This window comes from Salvelinus sp. IW2-2015, linkage group LG14 (assembly GCF_002910315.2).
Source record: "Salvelinus sp. IW2-2015 linkage group LG14, ASM291031v2, whole genome shotgun sequence".
NCBI lineage: Eukaryota > Metazoa > Chordata > Actinopteri > Salmoniformes > Salmonidae > Salvelinus > Salvelinus sp. IW2-2015.
In genome coordinates this window covers 24,760,545-24,777,209 of record NC_036854.1, presented here as the reverse complement: position 1 = coordinate 24,777,209, position 16,665 = coordinate 24,760,545, and the positions used below count along the sequence as shown (strand labels likewise).

At 40.0% G+C, this 16,665-nt stretch overlaps 1 protein-coding gene across 1 annotated transcript in view; it reads left to right on the top strand.

The window, feature by feature from the left end:
* Positions 1-12,494, top strand: part of LOC111973603 (V-set and transmembrane domain-containing protein 2A-like) — a 37,147-nt gene extending 24,653 nt beyond the window's left edge. Inside the window, exons 3-5 of the mRNA XM_024000983.2 lie at positions 3,795-3,845; positions 4,160-4,490; positions 8,338-12,494. Coding sequence (XP_023856751.1) covers positions 3,795-3,845; positions 4,160-4,490; positions 8,338-8,414 — 459 coding nt within the window. The 3' untranslated portion in view covers positions 8,415-12,494. The remainder of the gene's footprint in view (positions 1-3,794; positions 3,846-4,159; positions 4,491-8,337) is intronic.
* Positions 12,495-16,665: the final 4,171 nt, after the last annotated feature.

Below are 16,665 nucleotides of genomic sequence, written 5' to 3'. Positions count from 1 at the left end.
ACACTCGTAACCACTGGGCTACCTTGCCACTCTACACTTCGAACCACTAGGCTAACCTGCCACCTCTACATTCTAACCAAGCTACCTGCCATCTCTACACCTTAAACCATAGGCTACCATGCCACCTCTACACTCTAGACCCACTAGGCTTACCTGCCACCTCTACATCTCGCCCCTCAACCACTAGGCTACTCCCACCTCTACACTCTAACCACTAGGCTACCTGCCACCTCTACACTCTAACCACTAGGCTACCTGCCACCTCTACACTCTAACCACTAGGCTACCTGCCGCCCCTACACTCTAACCACTAGGCTACCTGCCGCCCCTTGAGTTCTTCTCAAATGGAAAGAGGTGATAACTTATACAGATTTAATGCAAACAGTACACCAAAAATTTATGAAATGCGATCACGTACAGCAGTATTTTCCAAAACTAATTTTAAATTGTAAAAAATTCTGTCAGTTAAAACCATTGTACACTTGGAGGGCTGTTTAGCCGACTGAAGCCGAGTCCTACACTCTCTCATATTGGGAGATGCTGCAGTTTATCTATTGTACATGTAATTACCATCGCAGCATCTGACACTTGACCAATGGCAGTGGAGCCTTTCCAGCTTTTTCCATTTGAGAAGAACTCAAGAACATGATTGCAGTGGCCATAATTAACATTAACAACAGATCTCGCGCCATAACGTCTTGAGCGCCCACTCAAGAGTCAGTGAGCTTTGTAATTAGCGAGCACTTACAAGGCTGCATGGCATTTTATGTACTCCAGCTTAACACACTCAAACGTTATTATTGGGTACTTGATGTTATGACGAAGGACTTGTTAAAGGGGCAGAGATTTTGTAGAGAAAGTTCACTTGCAGTTCCCAAAACAAATGTAAAACTGGCACACGTCCATATTAAGGACAGCCTCAGACAATACATCAAGATCAACTGTTGTCTTTCCACGTGGGTGGTTTTTGGATGTGATTTGGATTCCAAGTCGTTCCTCACCAACTTGAAGAAGACGTACTACCGTGCACAGGGCTTCTACTTTTCAAATCAAATCCAATCTAAATTAATCTGTCACGTGCACAGGATAAAGCAGCTGTAAATGCTATAGTAAAATGCTTACTGGCCTTTAAGTCATGTGTTACCAAATGGCTGCTATTATTAAACCCTAACCGGTTGACTTTAAGTCAAGTGTTACCGAGAGTGAATCTACATCCAAGTTGACTGTTGTTCATCTGGTTGTTGGCTTGGGCAGCCTTTAGTAATGGAAGTGTATTGTATTGTTCCTCACTTCTCCAGACAGTGAGAGGGGAAGAACGTGTTGAGCTCAAGAGCCTTAGCCCATCCCTTGAAGGATGAGAGTGAGTCTTGTTGTTACAGCTGATCTTATGATTTGATTGGTTTTTAAATCAAGGCTGCTTATTGATTGCCTCTAATTAATGAAATGTAACACAGGGGGCCTATAGACAATAACCTAAGAATTATAACAGCCTCTAGTTCATTATAATGAAATATGTCAGACGATCGTAATAAAGGGTGGAAGTGCAGTACAGTTAGGTCTATATCTCAATGTAAATGATTCCATTCTTCTCTTTTGACATTCATTTGGTTGCAGGGACCTGGGCGGCCCCTTGCTTTATGCACAGTAATTGCGGGACACATTTTACAGGAAGTCAATTTCAGTTCGCATGAAGAATGGCAGTGTGTGACGGTGGAAGGTTTTTTTGTAATAAAGAGACAAGAGATTGAAACTGAGAGTGTGTGGAGCTCAGAGGCAGCCAGGCGGAGACAAAATGAAATATAAATGAGAAAATAATGTAGCTTTTGTTTCTTAGTGTCACTGCAAACTTTTTGCATCACAGTCAAAAGACGTTAATTCACTCTAAAGAACACTTGTAAATGAAACAGAACACATTTGTAGACAAAAGGGTATCATTATTGATGAAAACAGGCATTCTAAGACTAGGAGTCTATTTCCCATTTGAGGAAACAAGCTGTTTTGTTACGCTCGAGTTACGGATAGGCTAACGCTTCTGTACATTTTAATAGATTTCTCTCATCATGAAATCAACACATTTCCGTGACAGTTAAATGTCTTATGATACAACGCCAGTCTGCAAGTGGCCTATAAATGTCTATTACGCTTCATGATAAATCCCTGGATTCTGAATGAATATCGAAAAATACATTATGTCACAATTAAGTTAATTGCATTTGTACAAGGCTAAATGACTAATGGAGTTCCACAATGAAATGCCAAACATTTTTTTATGGTTCGCAAAGCCACTGTAAATTGACTAGACCCAATTGGGATAAAGTACCCTATAAAGCTGTGATCCAGGACTGAACTAGAGAGAGAGGCACAAATCTCTTTCTGCTGGACCTAGTCTTTGGTCATTGATGGTTAGATGACCGTTAGACTAGTTCAAATTCTACAGTACGTCCACTCTACAACATTTTTCTGAATGTAGAGGGAAACCAGGAAGACAGATGTGAGTGGATGTATATCTTTTAGAAGATTATCCATCCTAGGTGACTTATATGGACCCTACATGGAGTCTATAGTTTATTAATCAAGGGACAGTTTGTAAAGAAAATATTGAGACAGGTGACTTTGGTCAAATCTATGTCGAAGCCCCACCAATTCTCTTGACATCATCATCCCGCAAATTGTCTATTGTTAATAGTTTTGATCACAGTTGACAGAAAGTATTCTATTGTAAGCAGTGGCTTCTCGAAAGTCATTATATAGTTGACAGAAAACTCGCTAGTTCAGATTTTCTTATGTAGCTCCTGTACCTTTTCGACCTCGTGGAGCTGACATATTTCAACCCCTGAAGGTGTTTCTTTTGAAAGAGGCTCTGCTGCTCTGCTCAAGCCTGTCATCAACACACTTTCCCAAAAATAAGTCCATTTGGCCTTCGATGAAGATTAAATAAATGATACCCTCTAAAATCAATGCCCAGACCATGATGTAGGCTTTGGGCTGAGTGTTTGCTGTGGTGCCAGAATACAGCCACCAGAGCCAGAATGTTCATCCTGAAGCCGTGTCCCTTTTTTTGATGTCTCTGTGTTCTCACTTCATTTGAGAGTCTCCTATTGGAAGGTTTGTTGTGGTTATAAAGACACCAGACAGTCCATTATGTCTCATCAGCATGTAGAGAAAACATTTTGCTTTTCTTAGATGATGATAATGTAGAGTTATTTGCCAGTTCAATGTCATTTCTGAGTAAAAATTTGTTGCAGTCAGTTCTGATTCTGACATTCTGATTCATACTGTTTCTTTTGACTGAATATCGAAGTAACTATTTCATTGAATCTTTTCATAAAGCTTTTCATAAATCTTTTCATAAAGCTTTTCATAAAGCTAAAATGAAGGAAACCCTTTTTTCTTTCCCCATTCTGTACATTTAGAACGGAGGGGGAAAGGGTTTCCTTCATTTTAGCTGATCTTTTGTGGTGATATTGGTATGTTTTTGCTGCTTCCATGTGTGATTAACTACTTATCGATGTAGCTATCAAACATTTATAGTCGTTCATGGACGACGACGACGCTGCATTTACACCCAAACTATACTTTTGAGTGCACCGTACTAAAGGAATGCCAGAGGCTTTCTGACTAGTTATATTTGAGTGTCTGCGAAGACTAAACTGGTATAAAATATATCTCCTCGGACATTTGTTAGAGTGGCACACTCTTAGAGACCAATAATCCATTGCTGTCCACTTTTCGAATGTCTTTTCAGTTTTGTTCCTGATTTTTTAGGTGTATTTTTGTTTTCTATGTTTTCTTAGATGGAAGTGATACCAGAGCCGGATCCAGACAATGAAGGGACTAAAATAAGTGTAAGTTACTGCATGTACAGAATGTGTATGGTGTCCATATTAAGACATCAAATTAAATTAAATGTATTTACATAAGCAGATGTCACAAAGTGCTTAAACAGAAACCCAGTCTAAAACCCCAAACAGCAAGCACTGCAGATGTAGAATATGGACACCATGTGTATGTGACTCCATAAGTATGGACACATAAAACCATCACTATGTGTTACTGTTGTGTCATTACATGGTTCTCTGTACTGCACCACTAGTCATGTGGCTTTGTGATGTAGGTTGCTCCTGCATTGTTCGTTGAACATCTCTATATCTCCCTACAGACGGTGAAGGTACAGGGAAACGACATCTCCCACAAACTGCAGATCTCCCGGGTGGGAAAGAGTGACGAGGGCCTGTACGAGTGCAGAGTCACCAACGCCAACTACGGAGAGCTGCTGGAGTACAAGGTCCAGGCCTACCTGAAGGTGAACAGCACCCGGCCCCGCATCAGGCTGGCCAAGAAGACATCCCCCTTGTCCCACCTGACAGCTGATAAGAAGCCACGCAAGACAGGCGCCACAGCAGCACAAGACAGCATGAGCCCCGACCTGAGGGTTCGCTCTACCTCCAGCTCTCAGACATCATCAGCCAAGACAATCAAACAGAGTTCAGGTGAGATAATCAAACAGAGTTCAGGTGAGATAATCAAACAGAGTTCAGGTGAGACAATCAAACAGAGTTCAGTGAGACATTTAAAGCAGAAGTTCAGGTGAGAATATCAAACAGAGTTCAGGTGAATAATCAAAACAGAGTTCAGGTGAGATAATCAAACAGAGTTCAGGTGAGATAATCAAACAGAGTTCAGGTGAAGATAAATCAAACAGAGTTCAGGTGAGATAATCAAACAGAGTTCAGCGTGAGATAATCAAACAGATTTCAGGTGGAGAAAATCAAACAGAGTTCAGGTGAGAAATAATCAAACAGAGTTCAGGTGAGATAATCAAACAGAGTTCAGGTGAGATAATCAAACAGAGTTCAGGTGAGATAATCAAACAGAGTTCAGGTAACGCCGCCAGAGACTCGTCTGGTTCCGCTACGTCGGGTTCCGCTACGTCGGGTTCCGCTACGTCGGGTTCCGGTACGTCGGCTTCCGGTACTGGCTGTTTCATGTTTCATGGAATTTCAGTGGACTTGATCATTAGCCAATCCATCTATCTTTTTTTTTGTATCCTTTTTTTCTGCCTGTATGTCAGTCTGTCTGTTTGTCTACCTGTCCATCAGCTTGTCTTCTTGTCTGTATGCCTTTCAGTCCAGGCTGCGAAGATTTTACACATTGCCCGACCTGTAAACCATGGCAATTGTTAGCCGAGTATGAATTCAGTGCATGGTGTTGTCTGCGTTTACATGCCTGTGCAGAGAAGGCTAATGTGTCAGGTCTAGTTACCTCACAGTTTGCATACATTTGTTTTGGCATTGTTGGTTTTTTAAAGCTCTTGGATCACTTAATTAAAATACAAAGAATGTCCCAGAAGTGAGATGTACCAAAAGGCCTTCACAACTTTGTTTAAACTATGTGGCAAGTCGCCAACCCGTTGTGGGAAAAGAACAATGCTGAACAAAAATATAAATGCAACATGCAACAATTTCAAATATTTTCCAGAGATACAGTTCATAGAAAGAAATCAGTCAATTGAAATAAATTCATTAGGCCCTAATTTATGTATTTCAAATGACTGGGCAGGGGCGCAGCCATGGGTGGGCCTGGGAGGGCATAGACCCATCCACTAAGGAGATAGGGGAGCTAGGCCCAGCCAATCAGAGTGGGTTTTTCCTCACAAAAGGGCTTTATTACAGACAGACATACTGGATGTGGAGGTCCTGGGCTGGCGTGGTTACACGTGGACCGTGCTTGTGAGGCCAGTAGGATGTTCTGTCAAATTCTCTAAAATGACATAGGAGGCGGCTTGTGGAAAATAAATGAACATTCAATTCTTTGGCAACCGCTCTGGTGGATATTCCTGCAGTCAGCATTCCAATTGCACTCTCCCTCAACTTGAGACATTTGTGGCATTGTGTGACAAATCTGCACATTTTAGAGTGGAGTTTTATTGTCCCCAGCACAAGGAGAAATGCTCACTAATAGGGATGTAAACACATTTCAGAGAAACAAGCTTTTTGTGCACATGGACACTTTCTGGGATCTTATATTTCAGCTCATTAAAAATGGGACCAGCATGCGTTCATATATTTGTTCAGTATACTTTCATAAGATCGAATACCCCTGTGTCCTATCCAACATGGCTGAGCGTTGAACTATACTGACAACTGGGAACATTTGTGAAATGGGTGAATGACACCTAGATGCAGTGCCATCTGGTATCACCAAATCCCAGCAGGGATTTACTAGACAAATCAGACTGTTATTGCATTTTTTTTTTTCAGTAGGCCACATCCACAGCTAGCGCCATCATGTAGGCAGATAGATGGCGCAAGGCCAGCTCTCTCCTGATCTCAGTTAACCCAGAATATTAATCTCTTGGAATTTGAACAGTTTTGCGATTAACTTCTAGGTCTATACTTTTTAAGAAATTTAGATTTTCTATCGGTTTGCGGACTCTCCACCCTCGCAAAAGGAAACTCTCAGCCAAAGTCCACCCAACCCAAAAGACAGTTAAAACACTACCTCCTCCCAATCCCGATACGTCCACATAATCAGTGACGAAAACCCAAAGACCGGAGCTAATGCTGCTCCTTATCTCACGCATCCTATTCAGACCTGTTCAGATTCTTCGGTCTACATGCAGAATCTGCCCATGGGAGATTCGCTCTCTCCCTATGGTAGCAGCATAAGGCCAGGGTGATGCACTCTCCCTCAGGGTGACGCACTCTCCCTCAGTGGGGAGGTCACTCTGCCCTGCATTCCATTAGACAAAATATTGATTAAACTAGAGACTCAGTTAGACTGTAATGATTGCTAGTGGACCAGGTGACTTTACTCTGTGCAACTTAAAGCTATTTGAGTCCTGTTATAGTAAAATTAACAGTCCTTGGGTGTAGTATTTTACTTGTGCTCACTCCTGTTTTAGCCTTATTTATTAAATCAAGAGTTTGGTTGTGACAATTCATGTTTTTTTTAAGCTTTTCCTGTGATGCACTTTCTATTGTTTATCTAAGAATGACATTTAGGCTGTATTCCGTGGCGTGAGTATGTTTTCAGGTGGGGCTAGCGTGGTGTGAGATATTCACTGCACACCATCAGTGCAGTCTCCATCGGCAGTGCAGCGTAGCCCACCCTCCCAGGCTGTGAACTGATTAATGATTCTTCATGCGGAGGATGTTTTGGCCTAGCTCCTCTGTGGCACTCCTGTCCACTTGATCACCCCGGGCCAAATTAAATCTGGCAGGGAAGAACAGCGGGTCACAGGCCTCCGTCTTTTTCCTCCTCCTGATATTGAGCCGAACCAAAATGTCCCCTGACAATTCTCCTCTTAGAACATTGCTGTGCTTGGTCTGACAGACAAATCCAGTAAATGTCATCATGATTTAGGGAATATTTCATTTTCCATTTCCTGAATGCTGCCTTGTTTCGGGAGGATTACATTCTTGCTCTTTTCCCTCCCGGACACTTTTTCAGTCTCGGCAGGTACAAGAACAAGTTCATCTTGTTTCTTTTTATGCTTTTTTGGACCTTGGATCCAGTTTTAGTTTGTGTGTTCCAGGGTGATTTAACAGAATAAAAGCTTAATATACACTAGAGCATGTACCATTGCCATTCAGAATATCTTCCCATCTCTCCCTTCTGTACTATAAGTTCTGCATCATTATCCTTAGTACAGAAATGCCTCGATGCCTTTTTTTCTGTGCTCTTGCTCTTGCTCTTATCAATTCAAGGACAATGTCCCCGAGATACAAATGAACCAAATTTGCATAAGAATGCCAGGCTATTCAATATCACACAGTTGTCAGACAGTGTGGGTTGGTCAAAATGCAGTGGAAACTGACTTCAGAACAGACAGCAGCTTGACAAGTTCAGCAAATGGTAGCTGTCCATGTAAATCCTTTCACGAGACCGTTTGTACTTCCTGTACTTTAGGATAAAGATTCTATCCTAATTTTGTTGTTGTTGTGGGTGTTTGGTGTAGTGAGTGTTCATTTGAATATATTTATATGAATTTACTCACATTTGGAAGCTAGTGGACTTATCCAGCCTTCATATTTCATTTCAGAAGCAGATCATTCTATATGTGCATAATGTATATAATGTTTCAGACTAGTGTCGTAATAGCTTTTGCATACATTTCTCCTCAGCATTTCATAATTGTTAACGACTGCGGACATATTTTGTGTGAAATTAATGCATATTCTATATAACAACGGATGAATACCTATATCACACCCAATGTACAGCTTTATAAGAACAAAATACACACATTACAACAATAAGTGTTTTTGTCAGTGATAAAAAAAAGAATGCAAGATAAGCGCTGTATATGTGTTAACCGTATTCCTTCTTTCACAGGCACGAGGATAGCTACAAGCTTTGGACTTGCCATCCTGATTCTTGCCTGTGGCTTCGTGAGGGATACCTTGCTATAGTTTCAAGGACTGACGTTTTTCCTCCGAGTATCACTCCCTCTTCTCGAAGCGAAGGAGAAAATGGCCTGTTATTACCACCAAGCGGACGACACAGTTGGCCCTAATTTTCCACTACTCTGCACCCAATGCATTCTTATTACCCATTGTACCACAAGAGGCACCTTCTCAAAGGCCAGCGGCGGGATTACCTGTTGTGCCGACGTTTCTTCAATGCACCCAACAATCGAAACAAAATGGAAACTGACATTGGCTCCTTGGAATATCTTTCACAGACCTTTATTTTGAGGTTCCTGCAGTGAATCTATTGTGTCATTGCTTAAAGTAAAAAAAAAAAAAAATCTATATTTGTGTATATATAATATCAGTATATATAATTGTTTTATTTCAAACACCTGGAACTGTGTATAGCTTACATTCGCTATGTTTTCACTATTATGTAACTACGTCGCGCAAGGCTATTCATAGTCCTCTTAGAACAAAAGAGCTAGTCAAATACAACAACATGATGTAGAGGCCTAGTCGGATTGCTAAATGAAGGCAACTCGACAATGAATTATTTTATCATCCGTATTGTGTGTAACTTGCAAATACAGTTCTCGAACGTTGTTATTACAGATCACGTCTCATTAATGCTCACCTTCTTTACTTTTTTACAATGGTATTTCTTCTGTTTACAATTCTACTTATTTTCCGTCCCTTCTCATTTCCTATATTGTGATTCATGAACATGTCAATGTCCATTATGTGACCGTGCCAGCAGACTATTCATTTAAATTGGCCTGCACTAATATTGTACAAAGCCATTCATAGTCATGCTTCAAGTACAGTACAGCTCTCCTATTTAAATGTTCTACCATCACTGGGAAACAAAGGACTGAGTATCAAGGTACTGCTGTAGCCTATTGTTCAGGGACACTATCTTTATGTAAAGAATCTTACATTAGCCAAGAAGACATCTTATACCGTTTTTGATGGTGCAATGATTCCCCCAATGATACCTAGAAGATAGGTTTCTTATCTGTAACACAAACGTAAGGACGAGGAAAGACTCTATAGGTCTTGTGATTAAAGGAAACGGTTTTAAAATTGCTCTCGCTCTTATCCCTTCACAATGTTCGATTGACACAACGCTTTGACAATCTGACCTCTTGATTCAGAACCCGTTAGCAGACGTCATGGATTTTAACGTTATTTTAACTGTTAATAGAAGTAGGAGCTTTCTAAGTATCTCTGCGTTGTTCCATAAACATTCACCACTTTGAATAATTACCATTAACTAAATGGATGCATCGATGTTATGTCGCATTATTGTTACGTAAAGTGACCACTGGACATATTCCCCCATAAATACAAATTACGGATCTTAATTTGAGCCAGTTTGCTACAGCAGGAAACTAATCCTTCAGCAGCAGGAAATTTGATTTATTATATGGTTTATAGTTAATGGACATTTTCAAAGTGTAAAATATAAATCTTTTTAAAACCTCAAATACACTACAAGTAGTAAGTTCCCCTGCTACAGGGTGATCACATTAAGATCTTACATCTGTAGTGTTTGAATGGGTGGAATTGTTCATTGATGCAGTAACAGTGCTTCAGATCTGCCATTCAGTTGAGTTGAAGAGGGTAGCCAAAGACTGAAGAGAGTCTCCATTGTAAAAATGTATCATGCAACCAAAGACAGTGGCTATCTCCATAGAATATGGCGTTCACCAACATCGATCTCTTTGCTCATACTGTAGCCTACTGCTCTCACATATTGTTCCAATTTATTTCCAATCTGGGCTTACCCAGATTCACAACGCAACATCTGTCCATATCTTCAAATCCTGTTTAAAATAATAGCATTTTGGACTTACTGGGATGGAATAATTCAAGGTATTGGAAGTACCTACACATTTTAGGGGCGACAAAGAAGCACCATTTTGCTGAAAGTCTCAATAGGCTTTTTCCACAGTTAACATAGTCCAGTCTGCTGTACACAGCACTGCTGAGATCAGTGAGAGGATCTAAACTAGGGTTTCCGAAACTGGGTGCACATTTAGATTTTTGTCCCTAGCACTACACAGCTGATTTGAACTGGGGGGGGGGGGGACGTGCACCCCTTGGGGTCCCGAGGAACGCGTTTGGGAAAGGCTGATCTAAACCTGTTGATTCAGCAATTGGAGTTAGCTGACAGAGCATACCGCAGGATCCACCTAGAGACATATCCTGATCAGCAACTATTGTCAGGGTACAAGATGTGTAGGCCAAATATTTAATCTGCACTGTTCCAGTGGTGCCAGGATGACAAAACTCAGTCTAGCAAGGCTGTGTCATGCCACTCAACCTCAAATCAATACTAGGCTAAATTCCATTGAGAAAAAGTACCATCATAACTATTTAAATTAATCCTAAATGTTCAGTTTTGAAAAAGAAGAGTTGACATCTGCTAGTAGAATGTTTATACTGTACAAGTTCTCTAGCCAGGGATTGGTGAAATGGATAGCATATTTGTGTGCACAGTTAAAGTGATGCTCCAGAGCTTTTGTATAATTTCAGCCAGTCGTTTTTGTTCACAAGCCAAAACGGGTCCCCGAAAACTGTGCACAGTTGTGTACTATGTCATCCATTTCGTATGATGTTACATTGTGCAAAAATATTTATTTTAGTTTTGCAATTCAGATGATATGTTATGAATTTATAAGTGCTTAAGATCCCGAACTGCATCTTTAAATGAATGCCTTCAGTTTGTCAAATTCCTGTATAAAATTTAAATAAAAAAAATCTGTAAAACTTGTAAATTAAATAATCAGCATGTAACCTTTTTTAATCAAAATGTCTAAAAGCAGAGACAAGTGATGTTCTGTATTTGTAACAATGTTGTCATTTATTCATTTGCTAACAACAGGAAATGGAATTACGCAATTCTTTAAAAAAAACTTTATTGACAGTTTGATTCACCATCAGTTACGGAGGACCTCTTCCAATGGCAACTTACCTGTTGCACGGCTTACAGTACTTCAACTCACTGGATTTTGTCAACAAGAAATGGAACCATTTCAGAGTATCATGGGTCAAGCAAAGTGAATATATATAATTTGAAGGATTGACAACAGTCATTTATTAAGGTAATTGTAAAGTCTGACAATTGTGGTGGCTTACAAGTAACAAAGTCTCAGCCATCAAACAAGATATTGGCAATCCCACATGAAGGAATTACGCTGAGACTCAGATTTTTTACTTTAAAATGTTTGCCAAACAAAATCCAATTGATATCAAAGTTTAAGAATCCACAATGACTACTTTTAAAAATGTACATTGAAAACTTGACCTTAATACATTTACTTGAAGAACAGTGCTGATGCAAAGTATGGTAACTGAATGACGGTTTGTTCTGTTGGTGCCGTCATTCTGTAACCAAACTTTGCATCTGCACTGTTCTTCAAGTAAATGTGTTTTTGTCATATTTCTGTGTAAATTGTTAAAAGAAGTCATTGTGCACAGAGTTGTTTTTATTTTAATAGGCAAGTCAGTTAAGAACAAATTCTAATTTTCAATGACGGCCTACCCCGGTCAAACCCTCCCCTAATCGTGCACCGCCCTATGGCACTCCCGATCACGGCCGGTTGTGATACAGCCTGGGATCGAACCAGGGTCTGTAGTGACGATTCTAGCACCGCTGCGCCACTCTGGAGCCCACTTTGGGAGTCGTATGGTGTGTTAAACTTTGAAATCAATTGGATTTTATTTGGCATACATTTTTTAAGTAAAAAAAATCTCAGTTTCAGTGTCATTCCGTTACCGGGGAATATTCCGTACAATGCAATGACAATTGAGTAGCACTATCAGTTTCCGTTCTTTTTTTTCTGATCCATTGTTTCAGCTCCACATAGATGTATTGTCTCCTTATCATGATTCATCTCCATGCAGTCTTGTCTGTTTGTTGAGCCGTCGAAAATGTTATGAASTGTAATTTTATTTTGATTTGGTAGTGTGTGTGAAGCTTCTGTACTGGAACGTTGACACAGTTTGTATTGTAATGATGATATCAGAATACTATTTAAATAAATCATTTTCACAGACTGGATTCAAACACTGCTTCCTTTGATGAGTCCATTTGTTAAGTCTGTAATATACTGTGACTTGATATGTCCTAATATAGACACCATACTTACAAAACTAGCGTGGAGATTAACTTTCTTTCTGCCATTGTTTTGATATAATATATCTATCTGTAGTTGCTGTTTGCAAGTTTGCGTTCACTTTTCTATTGTAGGAAGGTAATTGAGTTAATAGTTTGTGTTCACCCCTGTATCGTAGGAAGGTAATTGAGTTAAAATAATAGTTATCAGAGATACTGTATGAGGGGGTGATCAAGCATAGATTCCTGGTCGCAGCTAATGACACCGCTTGACACTTTGACATGCAAATATGACGAGCCGCTATCTGAATTCTGGATAACTAAGCCGGGTTTACATTTTGAAAACTCATGTCAGGTTGTTATCAAATACTAATATCCAATTCCGTTTCTGACACTCTGAGGGATCAGGCATTAAAAACATGATAAAGAACCTGTTTATTATGTATTTAGTTAGAAAATAAAGATCCTATATGTTACTTGGTGTTAAAGTTTTACTTAAATTTGAATTTGACAATGGTGGATGTATGGCACCTAGCCAGAGAAGACACAGGTATTTGTGTGATTTGTTGTTGATTGCATAACTGGGCAAGCAGAGATGCAGTGTAACAACTTGGTATTACTGGAGGGCTGTAACCGTACGTGTTGATTTGAAGTCGGTCTCTGCCTCGGTACACTGTTTGTCGCAGGAAACGACTCTAATCACAACTTCACTGCCGGAAATATTTGCTTGTCACATTTCATCCAATCATTATTTTGAGTGGCGAGATAAAAAAAAAACTCTTTTAAATTCAAATTTGAAATGTACAACTATGGATCTAATCAGGTTTGTTTAATCAGAAGATTCGGAATGGGAAAAGAAGGACATTTAGGAAGCACAGGTGGGAACGCCAGATGAGCAACATTGTAAAATGATGCCTGGATTGTGTTTGTTAATTTGGTCAGCACCAAGTCTGTTATTTATGTGGAAATGAGCACAACCCAGCCTCCAGCACGTTGGTTCAGGCTTGCTACATCTCCATAGGGATATATGGCTGGGGATATTATTATATGAATAAATCATAGACAGCACATTCCCAATCCAGCCACTGGATTCCAAAGTGTATTAATCTGATAACAAATATGCTATATTACAGAGACGTGATCATTCCACATGTATTGCAGAAGCCCATTGTTTCTGTCTGTCTGTTCCATATTAGGGTGATATGGGAACGGAATTTCATATCTTCTCCCACTGAAAGAAGATACTAAGGGTCCAAAACCTATCTTGAGGTGTGCCTGTAAATCAAATTTTTACATTTCCAATTGACAACATTAAATGGATGTATGTGGAACTTGCGTGCTATACAGTATGCATGCTTTTCATTGGTCACGATTTTGACCATTTAGTGTCCTCAATGCATTCATGTTTCTTTGCATCAATTCCTTCCAATCATGTGAAGGAGGCTAASCAATGACACTGAAACAAGTAAGTTAGTGCTAGGTCAGTGGAGGTTGGTGCCGTTTAAAGATGAGGGACGACCATTCTTTTTTTATGAGCATGGCCTTATTTCTATAACAGCATGTTGGATAACTGTCATTCATATTCCAATCACCCAGCTCAGTGTAACATCAATAGGTTTAGGCTACAACATGATATTAAACATTTCTAATTTTCCCTATAACCATCAGGAGGTTGCTACAACCTAGCCTACGAATAAACATTTACAATGTAGGTCCACAGGTCGAGAGACATTAGAGTAATCAAGGTGACAGACTTTGACAAATTCAATATCGCCTTGCACAATATTGCCTGCATTTAGCTGATCCAGGGTGTAATCATTAGTCCACCCGTTGCAAACAAGAGTTTCTATTGGACAAATTAAAGTCTGTTTATCCCCGCTCGTCTCCGCTCACCTTTTCCCTTCGCTTGTGGACTTCAGTGCACAACATATCATGTGTCATGTGACCAGGCAAAATCACATTTCCAAGTCAAACCTTCGTATCATAACCGCTAACCGCTACACACAGCCTACATCATTGTCACCATATTAGCTAACGTCAAGTCAACATAGTTCTAGTAGCTAACGCGTTAGTAAACACGCTACAATCATGCAGTACAGTGTACAGTTAGCAAGTATTTAGCAGTTACACTGGCGGGCCCTAATGGCAATAAATTAATAAAACGTTTACCTTCACTTGGAAGACTTCCAGTGTTGGATAGCCATAGCCAGCTTGGTAACATAGCATCGCTTTGTTTGAGCCGGGTGTTTGAGTGAGCTAAACTAGCTAGCTGCATTTGCTACCTAAGTAAGTGAAATTGAAAAATACACCAAATATAGCTAGCTCTTGCTGTCTCTCTCTCTCTCTCACCCTTGCTTCTCCTTAATTTTTGAAGAAATTAATTGGTTCAAATCTGTTCAACTATTGTCTTTCTCTCTCTTTGAGTCAACTACTCACTACATTTTATGCACTGCAGTGCTAGCTAGCTGTAGCTTATGTTCTCAACACTAGATTCATTCTCGGATCCTTTGATTGGATGGACAACATGTCAGTTCATGCTGCAAGAGCTCTGATAGGTTGGAGGACGTCCTCTGGAAGTTGTCATAGTTACTGTGTAAGTCTATGAAACGGGGTAAGAACCATGAACCTTCTAGGTTTTGTATTGAACTCAATGTACACAGAGGAGGACGGAAGCTAGCTGTCTTCCGGCTACACCATGGCGCTACCCTACAGAGTGCTGTTGAGGCTACTGTGACCTTCATTGCAAAACAATGTGTTTTAATAAATGATTTGGTGACATGACATAGTTTTATATCGTTTTATCTAAAAGTGTAGTTTTATCTAAAAAGGAAAACAAATTTAACGTTCCACAATTACTTTTTTTCTGAAATTGAATGAGGAGGATGGTCCTCCCTTTCCTTCTCTAACGTTAGCTAGTTCAAAGCGGCGTCCAATAACAACCCCCCCTGTGGCATGTTGAGAGTATCAAGACGTACATGCAACCCTCCTGCCCTGCCTTTTGGCCCCATGACTTGGGGTCATGCAAGAAAAAGCCATTTAATGGCTTGTTAGAAGCTGTTGGAAGAAATGCTAAAAAGACAATACAATGCAATTCAAGGACATTGCACTCTCCCAAATCTCTGTTCTTATCAATCTTTTTCACATGCACAGGCATGTGCACACAGGCACAGAGAGAGAGAGGGACTTACATTATTTATTAGTTCTCATTAAACAATCAATTGATACTGGCATTGATGTACAGCTCTTTAATGGCACTTGCAGAAATTCTTTACTTTAATGTACTATGGTTCTTTTACCTTGTTTGATTATTTTATTCTCTAAGAGTCTCGGCAGGAAAGGGGGGGGGGGGGTGTTCAAATGAATCAGTCCATACTAAGCAACCCTTGGGATTTAAGAACCCTCAGGCTTTTCAGGGAAAGTGTCTTGTTATATCTGGCTCTCGGGCTTTTCAGGGAAAATGTATTGTCATCTCTACCACAAGGACAGTGAAAGAAAATACTTAAAGCACTACAAATCATGGAACATATGGCAACCATGTAAACTTCCTTCTGTAAATAATGGGGGTTAGATAAACGATTAAGGACATCACACTAACTAATATGGTGTCAGATGCAAGAGGTAGGTGGATAGGGAATTATATTGCTTTGAGTGAGTGGGTGTAAATTACTAAATGGAGCCAATAATATAGAGTGTTTAACAGTGGATATGTAGGCCTGCTTTGTTCAAATATGGAATGAGGGGTAATTGTTCAACTGCTTCCAGATAATTGTAAATAAACACATTAGTTGCAATTATTTTTGTAATGAACCAATACCAGCAGCAAAACCATCATACATTTCAAAACATTTCTGAAATGTTTTTTGGGGGGGGATTAGCACATTACAGCAAAATGTCTTGTTTGCCTGATGCAGAGAAAGGAACTATTGCCCAGTGAAACCAGAGGCATGTAATTATGGAATTACCTCTAAGCACGACTGAATTCAAATGATCCCTGGCTGCCATGGGGACATAGTCAAGGAAGAATCAAGCACACAGACCTAAGGACGTGAGAGTGACAGGCTCCCGTCAAATTAGTTCAAGTTGTTTTAGGGCATCTTTGTCCCTGGAATGAATCAGTGGCATGAATTC